Here is a 14,555-nt window from a genome sequence, read left to right as displayed (position 1 = left end):
TGATTTTTTTCTTCACAGATACTGCCAGACCTGCTGAGCTTTTCCAGCAAATTCTGTTTTTGTCACTCTTCCACTACTACTTGCTGTCATCTAGACTAAGCCAGTTTTGTATCCATTTTATCAGCTCACTTTGGATCTCATGTGACTTTACATTTTTCACCAGCCATGAGAGTCCTCTTCAAAGGCCTTGCTAAAGTCCACGTAGGCATAACCTTTCTGCATAAAATCATGCTGCTTCTTGCTAAGAGCTCCCTATTTTTCCAAATATGAGTAAGTCTTGTCTGATAATTTCCCTACCGCTGAAGTAAGGCTCACCAGCCTGTAATTTCCTGGATTATCCTTGTTACCCTCCTTAAACAAAGGAATAAGGCTGGCTTTCTTCAAGTCCTCTGGGACCTATCCTGTGACTAAAAAGGATACAAAGATTTCTTACAAGGCCCTAACAATTCCCTTACTTGCCTGCCTCAGCATTCTGGGATAGACCCAATCAGGTCCTGGGGACCTGTCAACCATAATGCTTTTCAAAATAACCAACACCACTTGCTTTTTTATATTGACATACCCTAAAATATTGACGTAACCTTCCTGAGACTCAGCATCCACCATGCCCTTCTCCTTTGTGAACCCTGATGCAAAGTATTCATACATAGGACATAGAACATTACAGCACAGTACAGGCCCTTCGGCCCTCGATGTTGTGCCGACCTGTCATACTGATCTCAAGCCCATCTAACCTACACTATTCCATGTACGTCCATATGCTTGTCCAATGACGACTTAAATGTACCTAAAGTTGGCGAGTCTACTACCGTTGCAGGCAAAGCGTTCCAATCCCTTACTACTGACTGAGTAAAGAAACTACCTCTGACATCTGTCCTATATCTTTCACCCCTCAATTTAAAGCTATGCCCCCTCGTGCTCGCCGTCACCATCCTAGGAAAAAGGCTCTCCCTTATCCACCCTATCTAACCCTCTGATTATTTTATATGTCTCAATTAAGTCACCTCTCAACCTTCTCTCTAACGAAAACAGCCTCAAGTCCCTCAGCCTTTCCTCATAAGACCTTCCCTCCATACCAGGCAACATCCTAGTAAACCTCCTCTGCACCCTTTCCAAAGCTTCCACATCCTTCTTATAATGCAGTGACCGGAACTGTACGCAATACTCCAAGTGCAGCCGCACCAGAGTTTTGTACAGCTGCAGCATAACCTCTTGGTTCCAGAACTCGATCCCTCTATTAATAAAAGCTAAAACACTGTATGCCTTCTTAACAGCCCTGTCAACCTGGGTGGCACCTTTCAAGGATCTGTGTACACAGACACCGAGATCTCTCTGCTCATCTACACTACCAAGAATCTTACCATTAGCCCTGTACTTTTCCTTCTGGTTACTCCTACCAAAGTGCATCACCTCACACTTGTCCGTACTAAACTCCATTTGCCATCTCTCAGCCCAGCTCTGCAGCTTATCTATGTCTCTCTGCAACCTACAGCATCCTTCGTCACTATCCACAACTCCACTCTCCTCAGTGTCATCTGCAAATTTACTAACCCATCCTTCTACGCCCTCATCCAGGTCATTTATAAAAATGACAAACAGCAGTGGACCCAACACTGACCCTTGCGGTACACCACTAGTGACTGGTCTCCAGGATGAACATTTCCCATCAACTACCACCCTGTCTTCTTTCAGCAAGCCAATTTCTGATCCAAACTGCTATATCTCCCACAATCCCATTCCTCCGCATTTTGTACAATAGTCTACTGTGAGGAACCTTATCGAATGCCTTGCTGAAATCCATATACACCACATCAACCAGTTTACTCTCATCTACCTGTTTGGTCACCTTCTCAAAGAACTATTCGTTAAGGACCTCACCCACCTACTGCAGCTCCATGTATAAATTTCCTCCTTTATCCATGAATGGATCTACCCTTTCCCTAGCTCGCCTCTTGCTCATTATAGATGTATAAATGTTTTCCTTAATCCTGTTTGCCTAAGACATTTCATAGCCCCTTTTAGCCTTCTAAGTCCGTGTTTGACATTTGTTTTCCTCGTAAACTTGTATTCTTCAAGGGCTCTATCTGTCTTTAGTTTTCTAAACCTTATGCATACTTCTTCATTTTTGACTAAGCTCTCAATTTTTCTTGTCACCCAAGGTTCCCGAATCCTGTCATTCTTACCCTTCACTTTCACAGGAAAATGTTGGTCCTGAACTCTAATTAACTGCTTTTTAAAGATTCCCACATTTAGATATATGTTTGCCCTCAAACAGCTGTCCCAAATCTATATTCCCCAAATCCTGCTTAATATTTTGGTAGTTAGCCTTCCCCCAGTTTAGTGCTTTCACCCAACGACTCAAAGAGGGATTTAAATTATTCTGTCACCTTGATTTCAGTGAGAATGATTTCATTTACAGAGAATTTGCAGAGCCTCTTGCTTTCATGTGCATGTTTGTTCCCTCCGTTTTGCGATATTTTGGAGACAATTGGCATCAATTCTGTTGAGTGATTTATCTGGATTCATAGGTTAATTATTCAAGGATTTCCCATTGGTGTCATATTGACTCATCTTTTCTCTTTGCAGGATTGCTACATTCTGGATCAAGGCGGTGTCACCATCTTTGTTTGGAAAGGGAAAGAGGCCAATAAAAATGAGAAACGGTCAGGGATGAACAGGGCCCTGGTAAGTCAAAGCACCCATTCAAATGGATTGTGTGGATGGTTGAAATTGGACTTGCCTGGGAGACTTAGGTGGAATTGGAGGAACCAGATATTGGGTATCGTCATATAGTGCATGAGATCGAGGAACCCAAAGATCAGAATGGGGCATATTACGGGAGAAGTTGGGGCACCAAATAATAGTTGGGGTGTACAATTGTTAGAATTGATAGAACAGAATCTATTTGTACTTTCGTTCGTGGAATGCAGGCATCGCTTGCTAAGCTACCATTTCCTATTGTCTACTTCTAATAGCCCTTGACAAGGTGGTGCTAAGCTGCCTTTTTGAACAGCTGCAGTCTATGATATGTAGGTACATCCGCAAACCTGTTAGGAAGGAAGGTCCTTGAGTCGGAAATATAATAGAAGAGATTGATGCAACAGAAGATTGGACCAGGCAAATAACAGGCACTATAACACGCATCTGATATTCAATTTCTATCAAAACAGAATGGACCAGGGGCGTCGGCTGCAGTTCGGATTACTAGTGAGATACTGTTTTGTTTTTGTGTTCAACGTCAAATTCAGTTTAACTCATTCAAAAAAAAATTGTTGCTGCCAGCTCTAATCTCCACTGCTCTGGACTTATTATAATCCTCAGCTCAGCTTGCCTATCCCTCTTCTGCCGGCAGATGTAAACCACTCCTTTGTCTGTTGGGAGAGTGTGAGATCAGATAGCAACTGTCAGTTCAGAAAGTGCCTGTTCAGATGTGGCATTCCTTGGCACACTTATTGGGGTCTAGGTAACACAAGCTATACTGAGTACTGATACCTTAACCCTCAACTGTAAAGTACAGAACTGGAGTCATATTCTCTTTCTGAATGACACTAGCGATCAGGCTAGGCTTCTATGACAATCTGGGAAATTGAATGGTCACCTCTAGCACATGCCTACAAACAACCAAAATTATTGAATTGAGTTTAATTTTCTGCATTGCTCAGATTTGAGCTCAGAATCTCTGGGTTTCTATTCAGTGTGCTAAACACTAGGTTGCCTAGTACATTTTTTTACCCCACTCTACCCAGTCCAGGGGCAACCGAGTCACATCATTGCTCACATCAAAAAACTCCCCTGGGGATTGATTCTGGAATCGTCTTGTTTGGTATGATTCAACAAAAGCCTTACTTTCTATAACATTTGTCGCAACTTCAAGTCATCGCATGGCGCTTTACAGCCATTGAAATAATACTAAAGCGTTTTTACTGTAACAATGTAGGAAATAAAGCAACCAAATTCCACATAGCAAATCCCACAAATAGCAATGAGATTACAACCAGAAGATTTTTTTTCCCAGTAATGTTGCTTGAGGGATAAATTTTGATCATGACAACAGAGATCTCGTGTATCTCTTTTTAAAATAGCATCGTGAGATCTCTTAGCTGACACTTCCGTTTAATGTCTCAATTGGAAGCTGACAGCTAATGACAGTGTAGCACTCCATCAGTTCTACACTGAATGGACTGTCAGCTGGGGTTATGTCCTCAAGCCTTTGGAGTGGGACTTGAGTACACAAACTCCCTCAGGCAAGAGTGATGTTAGGAAACACTCCTCACAAAGCAAAATGGAAACTTGAAATCACTCCCACAGTTAGTTGTTTGAGGCTGTTGGAGGTGTGGATGGGCTTGGATAGTAATTAGGTTCTTAAGGCAGAGAACTTGCTGGACAAGAATCAGAAATGATATGGTTGAGTATGTTCAGTACCATTTTTGCTGCAAACAGCCAACGCGTGCCCCTTTACCTTTTCACAACAAGCCATATACTAGCAATACCCAACCAGCCTGTGCTTCAAAAGCTTGTGTCACATGTTTAACACTTAATGTAATTCTGCAATTGGACAACATTTGTTTGATTATCCTAAATGTACAAGGAATTATGCTATAATCCCCAGCCCAGCCTCCCTGTCCCTCTTCTGCTGGCAGGTAACATCCACTCCTTCAGCTGTTGGGACCGAGCAAGTTCAGATGGCAAGTGTCAGTTCAGGACTGACAGAAGGTGCAGCCTTCTCCCTTGCACACCTTTCAGGGTCGAGGCAGCACAGGCTAGTACTGGTACCTTAATCCTCAACTTCAAAGTACAAAACTGGAGTCATATTCTCTTCCTGAATAACACTGGGGATCTAGCTAGGCTTCTAAGAACAATGTGCGAAATTGAACGGTCACCTCCAGCACTTAGCTGCTGATTACCAGAAATAACTTATAATGTGATGCAAAGGTCTTGTTATTTGCAGACAGAAAGGGCAATTAGAAATGGGCAGCAACTGCTAGGGACAGCAGTGGCCTAGTGATCTTATTGCTGAACTGTTGACCTAGAGATCCAGGTAATGTCCCAGGGACACAGGTTTGAATCCTGCCATGGCAGATAGTGGAATTTGAATCCAGTAAGAAAACAATCACGAACGAAGAGTCTAATGATTACCATGAATCTATTATCAGTAAGACCCATCTGGCTCACTAATGTCCTTTAGGTTGGCAATAATGCTGGCCTGGCCAGTGACGCTCTCATCCCATCAATGAACAAATAAAACATTCTGTGAAAGAAATTAGATTGTATATGTGGGTGAAGGACGCTGAAAAAGGGAACAGTGCAAGAAAATGCAATTAGTCCTTTGTTTCGTGTGAAACTTAAACACTGTCATGGGCTAGGTAGACTGAATGGCCTGCTTCCATGTTCATACTAGTCATCTCATGGCCTTGTATGTAGCAGTTAAAAACATTCAATGACATTGTCATTGCTGAATTCCCCACTATCCAGGAGTTACTATTAACAAGAAGTAGGCAGGGGCTGAATGGGCTGCGCTATTTTCCCTGGACCATTGGAAGCTGAGGGGCGACCTTAAAGGATTTTATAAAATCATAGGGGCATGGACAGGGTGAAAAGCCACGGTCTTTCTCCCCAGGGTGGGGGAGTCCAGAACTAGAAAGCATAGGTTTAAGGTGAGAGGGGAAAGATTTAAAAGAGACCTAAGGGGCGACTTTTTCACACAGACGATGGTGCGTGTGTGAATGAGCTGTAAGAGGAGGTGGTGGAGGTTGGCACAATTACAACATTTAAAAGGCACATGGATGGGTACATGAATAGGAAGGATTTGGAGGAATATGAACCAAATGCTGACAAATGGGACTAGATTAATTTAGGACTTCTGGTTGACATGAACAAGTTGGACTGAAGGGTCTGTTTCTGTACTGTACATCTCTATGACTCTACGTTAAACTGGACGAACTACATAAATACTATTGGCTCCAAGACCACGTCAGAGGCTAGGAATCCTATAGTGAGTAACTCGGCCCCCAACTCCCGGAAGTTGGTCCACCATCTACAACCTGCAGTGTGATAAAATATTTCCTGCTTGCCTGGTGAGTGCAGCTCTGACAACACTGAAGCTTAGCACTATCCAGGGCAATAAAGACTGTCTGATCACAAACATTGACTTCCATCAACAGCAATGTTCAGAAGCAGCAGTGTGTACCATCCATAAGATGCACTTGGAAATTTATCCAAGTTCCCTTGACAGCATCTTCCCAAACTCTCAACCACTGACACCTACAAGACCAAGGGCACAGAACACCACCAGCTACAATTCCACTTGAGTCACTTACTGTTTAGACTTGGGAATGTACTACTTTTCCTACAATATTGCTGGATCAATATCCTGGAATTTTGACCCTAACAACATTGTAGATGTACCTACACTGAATGGGGATCTGCAGTTCAAGCAGGCAACTAACCAGCTCCTTCTCAAGGGCAGCTAGGGATGGGGAATAAATGCTGGCACAGGAAGCAACGCCCACATCCCATGAACGAAATAACAAAGCCCTCATTGTGTACTCAGACTCCATGAAACCTGAGAAACAATGTTCTGCAAAATCCAATGTATATCTTAGTAACATAGAGTGTTGCAGCAGGCAAAGAGACCATTGAGCCCCCTGTATCTGTTCTAGCTCTTTGTTTAGTCACAAGGCACCTCAACCTAACAGATAGATTTTTATTTGACAATATTCATCAAGAGATATTGATCAAGGCAGGTAAATGGAGTTGAACTACAGTTTGCCATGAATTGATTGAACAGGAGATTGATTTAAGAGGCTTAAGAACCTCATTCTGTTTAGATAAGAGGTGACAGGGCAGCGTTCAAGCCTGAGGGCTCAGAGGCAGTTAGTTCACCAAAAGAAAAAACACTATTTTCCGATGTTCCGAATGATGACTAACTGATCCTTTCCACAGAATTGAATACGCTTTATTTGGAAATGCGACAATGCTGTGAAATGTTCTGATAAAGCCACTCCTTCATTTTCATTCCATCTTTCCATTCTCTCTCCTTCTAGGGATTCATAAAAGCCAAGAATTATCCAGCCACTACTAATGTGGTGCTGCTGAATGATGGTGCTGAATCAGCCATATTCAAACAGCTCTTCAAGAAATGGAACGTTAAATGGCAAACTCAAGGCTTGGGCAAAACCCATACGGTGGGCAAGATTGGTGAGTCTTCAGAAGTGTTGTTCAGCATTCTCCCTGCCTTATCTTGCACATTCTCCTACTCCTCTTCCTCTCCTGAATGTTAGAATAGTACTTCAGTAGCAGATCATTTGGTCCTTGTACTAGGTATTTTGAAAAGCCGTCCAGTTAGTCCCCTCCTCTGTTCATTTTGTCTCCAATCTCTCCTTTTCTATCATCCATTAAGTAATTATTTAATTCACTTTTTAAGATTACTGTTAAATCTGCTTCCACCACTCTTTCAGGCAGACTATTGTAAATTGCAAATGCTTGTTGTGTCAAAGAAAGACATCTCCTTGCCAGATTTTTTTTTTGTCAATTACGTTTAAAACTGTGTCATTTGAATGTTCATCGAAGTCATATGGCATTGAAGAACAACATTCAGCCTATTGATTCTATTCTGATTCTCTGCAGAGCAATCCTGTCACTGCCATATCCTCAGCTGGATTCCTGTAGCACTGTACATTTGGGTAGGAAATGCATGGGAGCACCAACATCCACACGTCCCCCTCCAAAAACCATGGTGACTTGGAACTATACTGTTGTTCCGCCTTTAATGCTGGGTCAAAATCCTGGAACATCCTTCCTAACAGCACAGTGGGTTTCCCCAAACCCCAGGAACTGCAATGGTTCAAGAAGACAAGTCACCACCAATCCCATGAACGAATGAATGAAAAAAAGTTAATATTGCTCAAGTGCCCATTCAGTTTCTTTTGGAAATTGATCGTCTTCGCTCATGTAGACAGAAGATTGAAGGGTTCATTCTTCACCTGTGAGTGGACTGAGAAAGGAAGTGAGCATTACGCTGATAGGGTTAGATGACGGAGTGAGACCTCAGCCTAAAACTAGCACGGACCTCATGGGCTGAATGATCTGTGCTATACGTTCTATGTAGAATAAAATGAGCCTCTGTATCGAGGTTCTTCCTTAAGGTTTTCATCCTCTGCGTAACCTCGTTACAGCTAAAGTGAAACAGACCAAGTTTGATGTGACTGTGTTGCACGCTAGGCCGGATCTCGCAGCTCAACATAGGATGGTGGATGATGCCTCTGGGAAAGTGGATGTAAGTGAAACTCCATTAACACTAAGGGTTGCCTCTTATCAGAGACAATTTTGTTCCAAATCATACCTTTAATTAGTGAGAAAAACCAATCAGAATATTCCTGTAGAGAGCAGGAGGATTATTCTACCCACTGTATGAAGTGCTGGCACATCCTCAATCTATTACGTTAGTCTCACAATGCCTGCTGCATCCCCTTGGCCATTTCTGTGAAAAATAAGATTTTTGAATTATAAGCGCAGACTGCCACACAGAAATATAATATGCAGCAATAATAAAGACCTGGCTCACACATAAACAGGATATTAAATATTCCGGGATATGAGGTGTTCAGGAAAGACAGAGAAAGAAGGAAGGGAGGAGGGTTGTGATTTTAATTAGGAGAATATAGCAGTTTTGGGGATAGAGAGAGAGAAAGTGAGCAGGTCCAAGAGGTGTCAGACAGATTTGATTTAGCTATAGTTAACAAGAAACAAAGAAACCTACAGCACAGGAACAGGCCCTTCGGCCCTCCAAGCCTGCACCGATCAAGATGCTCTGTCTAACCTGTCATCTATTTTCTAACGGTCTGTGTCCATTTGCTCCCTGCCCATCCATGTACCTGTCCAAATATATCTTAAAAGACGCTAACGTGTCTGCGTCTACCACCTCCACTGGCAACGCGTTCCAGGCGCCCACCACCCTCTGTGTAAAGAACTTTCCACGCATCTCTCCCTTAAACTTTCCTCCTCTCACTTTGATTTCATGACCCCTAGTAATTGAGTCCCCCACTCTGGGAAAAAGCTTTTTGCTATCCACACTGTCTATACCCCTCATGATTTTGTAGACCTCAATCAGGTCCCCCCTCAATCTCCGTCTTTCTAATGAAAATAATCCTAATCTATTCAACCTCTCTTCATAGCTAGCACCCTCCATTCCAGGCAACATCCTGGTGAACCTCCTCTGCACCCTCTCCAAAGCATTCACATCCTTTTGGTAATCTGGCGACCAGAACTGTACAAGTGCTCCAAATGTGGCCGAACCAAAGTCCTATACAACTGCAACAGGACCTGCCAACTCTTGTACTCAATACCCCGCCCAATGAAGGAAAGCATGCTATATGCCTTCTTGACCACCCTATTGACCTGTGTTGTCACCTTCATGGAACAATGGACCTGAAGACCCAGATCTCTCTGTTCATCAATTTTCCCTAGGACTTTTCCATTTACTGTGTAGTTCACCCTTGAATTTCATCTTCCAAAATGCATCACCTCACATTTGCCTGGATTGAACTCCATCTGCCATTTATCTGCCCAACTCTCCAGTCTATCTATATTCTGCTGTAATTTCTGACAGTCCCCTTCACTATCAGCTACTCCACCAATCTTAGTGTCATCAGCAAACTTGCTGATCAGAACACCTACACCTTCCTCCAGATCATTTACATATATCACAAACAACAGTGGTCCCAGCACTGGTTACAGGTCTCTAATTTGAGAAACTCCCTTCTACTACTACCCTCTGTCTCCTGTTGCCCAGCCAGTTTTTTATCCATCTAGCTAGCACACCCTGGACCCCATGTGACTTCACTTTCTCCATCAGCCTGCGATAGGGAACCTTATCAAACGCCTTACTGAAGTCCATGTATATGACATCTACAGCCTTTCCCTCATCAATCAACTTTGTCACGTCCTCAAAGAATTCTATTAAGTTGGTAAGACATGACCTTCCCTGTACAAAACCATGTTGCCTATCACTGATAAGCCCATTTTCTTCCAAATGGGAATAGATCCTATCCCTCAGTATCTTCTCCAGGAGCTTCCCTACCACTGACGTCAGGCTCACCGGTCGATAATTACCTGGATTATCATTGCTGCCCTTTTTAAACAAGAGGACAACATTAGCAAGTCTCCAGTCCTCTGGGACCTCACCCGGGTCCAAGGACACTGCAAAGATATCTGTTAGGGCCCTGGATATTTCCTCTCTCGCTTCCCTCAGTAACCTGGGATAGATCCTATCCGAACCTGGGGACTTATCCACCTTAATGTCTTTTAGGATACCTAACACTTCCTCCTTCCTTACGTCAACTTGACCTAGATTAAGCAATCATCTATCCCTAACCTCAACATCCGTCATGTCCCTCTCCGTGGTGAATACCGATGCAAAGCACTCATTAAGAATGTCACCCATTTTCTCTGACTCAGCACATAACTTTCCTTCTTTATCCTTAAGTGGGCCAATCCTTTCTCTAGTTAAAGAACAAAGAACATGGGAAGACCACCACCTACAAGTTTCCCTCCAACCCACTCACCATCCAGACTTGGAAATATATTACCATTCCTTTAGTGTAACCAGTCAAAATCCTGGAAACCCCTCCCGAATGGCCTTGCAGTGTATCAATGCCAACTAGACTGCAGTCGTTCAAGAAGGCAGCACATCACAAACTTCTCAAGGGCAACTACCGATGAGCAAAAAAAGCTGGGCCAGTCAGCAAATCCCAGATCCAGTGGATGAATTTTTAAAAAATGGTATAATTACATTGTTCAGTCTCGTCCATAGGCCACCAACTAGTCCATCAGAACTCCTCTCAATCTTCTGCACTCTAAGTCCCAGCTTCTCCAATCTGTCCATATAACTGAAGCCTTCCTGTAATAAATCAGTCAATTTTTAAAAAGCAGTTGTCGATAGTTTCATACTCACCATCACCTGGAAATATCTTTAAATTCCAGATTTCATTAAGTGAATTTAAATGCCACCAGCATTCTGTGAATTTTCATCTAGGTACCTGAAGTATTGAATAATCCGGGACATTAACATTCACCTCCATCTCCGTTGCTGTAAATTCCCAAATGTACTGAATGAAATTGAACAAAAATGGATGTATATAAAGTGACAGCTGATGTATTATTTTCTCTGGATCAGGTGTGGAGAATCGAAGGTAATGAACCTGTTCCAGTGGATCCCAAAACCTACGGCCAGTTCTATGGGGGCGACTGCTACTTGGTGCTATACACATACATGAAAAACAACAAGCCTGCTTACATTATCTACATGTGGCAGGTAGGAGTCTGGCTTTGAGAATGGCTTCATCCTGTGGTGTATTTTGGGTTTTACATGTTTTCCTTTTCAAAAGTAAATTATTTTAAAATTACTCCTTGATCTCTTTAAGATCAGTAATTTGCTGTACTTTTACTATTGTAATTGTAAATGAATTCAACACATCAAAATAAACAATTTTAATCATCATGCCCAGACAGACAGCTGTGATTTAAAAGGAGTTTGAAAAAATATGCAGACGACTTTGCTAGTTATATTGGGCTGCAGTAGTCAGTTTCATCGATTAAAGAAGTTACAATGAAAAGCATGAGCCTTCTCGATCACTAAGGTTCCACTTAACTTTTGGAGCCTCCTCAACACCCTGCAAATTGGTTTTATAGCAACAATTCCCATCGACAATCAATTAGCAAGTGGTACGGGCATGGCCTGTTTCTAGTACAATGGTTTTTAAACACTGTGTTCCAGCAAATTTTCATTGATTGGTCCCTGGATGAGAGGAACATGGGAACAAAAGTCGGCCATTCAGCCTTTCGACCTTGCTGCATCATTTAATACAATCATGGCTGATCAAACGCTTAAATACCTTCTATCCATACTATCCCCCTCGCCTGTGATGCCATTGCTCATCAGAAATCGATCAGTCTCTACATTAGTAGACTCAAAGTCTCAGCTTCTACAGCTGTCTGTGGTAGAGAATTTCAAAGATCACAATGCATTGAGTTAGAACAAAATTGCATCTTGGATCTAATGGTTATTCCCTTTTATTTTTAACTAATGCTCCCTGATTATTGACTCCCCTACTAGGAAACATCTTGGATGCATTTACCCTGACTATCCTGTTCAAGGATTTTGCAATTATTAATGAGATCACCTCTCATTCCTCACAACTCTGGAAAATACAGGCCCAGTTTACCCAATCTGTCTTCATTGGACAGCCCACCATCATGGCAACAAGTCTGGTAAACCTTTGTTGCACTCTTTCTACAGCAGTAATAGGTAAGAGGTAAGGAGAGCACAACTGCACAACTGGTTTATAAACTGGTTTTCCCAGCCACCATCAGTTCTGAGGAAAGGTTACCGGCCCTGAAACATTAGCTCTGTTTTCTACTTCACAGATGCTGCCAGATCTGCTGAGCTTTTCCAGAAACTTTGTTTTTGTTCCTGATTTACAACATCTGCTGTTCTTTTGGTTTTTATCCATACAATACAAACTAGGCGTCACTGCTCCTGTACTCAAATACCCTTGCATTAAAGGCTAGCATTCCATTAGCTTTCCTTTGACTGTATGTTAGCCTTCAATAACATATCAACAAGGACACCCAGGTCTCTTAGTTTGGGAACATTGTTCTATGATTAAGAGGCAATTGGGCCAAAATATTTCAGGGTCTAGAAGAAGAAAGAGAAGTGATTTCATTGAAACACATAGGATTCTGATGGGATTGATGAGTTTCATACTGAGAGGATGGTTCCTTTCATGGGGAATCTAGAATGAGGGGACAAATGTCTCTGTATAAAGGATCTCCCATTTAATGTGGAGTTGATAGGTTCATCTCTCAGACAATCATTAATCTCTGGAATTCTCTATCACAGAGGGATGTGGAGGCTGAGTTATTGAATATGTTCACAACTGAGGTAGATAAGAGTTTTGATCTACAAGGAAATTGTGAGTTATGGGGACTAGTAGGAAAGGGGAATTGAGTCCAAGATCAGATCAGCCATGACCTTATTGGATGGTGGACCAGGTTTGAGGGGCTGTTTAAATTCTTCCTATTATTCATGTTTTTGCATCCGTACCAGCTGTTCCAAAAAGCTTTTAATTTGAATTGCTTTCTCGTCCTTGGCCTATTTCTACTTCAGTTATTTACCCAATTCATTTTTAAAGGCTGTTATTGAATCTGCTCCCATCAGTCTTCCAGGCAGCTTCTAAATCATAATCGTTTAAATTAAAATTCTTCTTATTTGATTGCTCAAAAATGGATCAAAGTACTTCATTGTTTTGAAAATCTCAATTAATAACCTTCTGTGCCCAAAGGTAGGCCTGCGTAATTTCTCCAGCATTAGTTATCCCAACCAACTGAAGACCCTTGTGTATGGTTTCATTCTAGCTCAATTTCTCTGCACCCTCTCCATGGCCTTGACACCTTTCCCAAGGCTTTGGGCTATGGACTATAGTAACACTCTGAATTTTTGTTCCTACAGGGATTACACGCTAGCCGGGACGAGATCACTGCTTCTGCCTATCAAGCTGTCAGTTTGGATGACAGATACAACGGTGAGGCAGTTCAGGTGCGGATCACTATGGGCAAGGAGCCTCGACACTTCCTGGCCATCTTTAAGGGAAAACTCATTGTCTATGAGGTGAGCCGATCAGCTTTTTGCTATCTGTGTCACAGCCTTAATTTGGATTTCAATTGCTGCTATAGATTGCACTGAAACCATGGAGACAGCATTGGGAGCTTGTGGATTCTGCTTACTGTGAAGGCTGGTTGTCAGGATTCCAGTCCTGCACTGTAGAGGCTGCTGTCTTAGGCTAGAATCTCCCTACTTGAACCTGCTGCATCTTCATCCCCATCTTATCTAAGAGTGACTATTGTCTGACCATCCAATGAAATCTTTTATTTATGTACCATTGTACAGAATACGGATGTCTGCATTAATCTCTCTAGTACAGTTGTTTCAGTCCTCCCTTCTCAGTCTGATAGGAAGTTACTACTGATAGGAAGACCCAAAGGCTTCCTCAGGCTGCTGGTGACTAAGAGTGGCAAGTGGCAAGAGCAGGAAGGCAGATTACTATCTCAATGGAGTGAAGTTAGGAAAGGGGAAGTACAACGAGATCTAGGTGTTCTTGTACATCAGTCAATGAAAGCAAGCATGCAGGTACAGCAGGCAGTGAAGAAAGCCAATGGCATGCTGGCCTTCATAACAAGAGGAATTGAGTATAGGAGCAAAGAGGTCCTTCTGCAGCTGTACAGGGCCCTGGTGAGACTGCACCTGGAGTATTGTCTCCAGTTTTGGTCTCCATATTTGAGGAAGGACATTGTTGCTATTGAGAGAGTGCAGCGTAGGTTCACAAGGTCAGTTCCCGGAATGGCAGGACTATCATATGTTGAAAGATTGGAGTGAGTGGGCTTGTTATCACTTGAGTTTAGAAGGATGAAAGGGGATCTGATTGAGACATATAAGATTATTAAGGTATTGAACACTGGAGGCAGGAAGCATGTTTCCGCTGATGGTTAAGTCCAGAACC

At 42.5% G+C, this 14,555-nt stretch overlaps 1 protein-coding gene across 5 annotated transcripts in view; it reads left to right on the top strand.

Annotated features, from left to right (window-relative positions):
- Positions 1 to 14,555, top strand: part of vill (villin-like) — a 158,400-nt gene that overhangs the window by 130,431 nt on the left and 13,414 nt on the right. For all 5 annotated transcript variants that reach the window (XM_048558282.2, XM_048558267.2, XM_048558290.2 and 2 more), the window contains exons 9-13: positions 2,587 to 2,685; positions 7,044 to 7,197; positions 8,175 to 8,275; positions 11,174 to 11,311; positions 13,508 to 13,666. In XM_048558282.2, the coding sequence (XP_048414239.1) occupies positions 2,587 to 2,685; positions 7,044 to 7,197; positions 8,175 to 8,275; positions 11,174 to 11,311; positions 13,508 to 13,666 (651 nt within the window). The remainder of the gene's footprint in view (positions 1 to 2,586; positions 2,686 to 7,043; positions 7,198 to 8,174; positions 8,276 to 11,173; positions 11,312 to 13,507; positions 13,667 to 14,555) is intronic.

This window comes from Stegostoma tigrinum, chromosome 2 (assembly GCF_030684315.1).
Source record: "Stegostoma tigrinum isolate sSteTig4 chromosome 2, sSteTig4.hap1, whole genome shotgun sequence".
Taxonomy (NCBI): Eukaryota; Metazoa; Chordata; class Chondrichthyes; order Orectolobiformes; family Stegostomatidae; genus Stegostoma; species Stegostoma tigrinum.
This window is presented reverse-complemented; position numbering and strand designations above follow the sequence as displayed.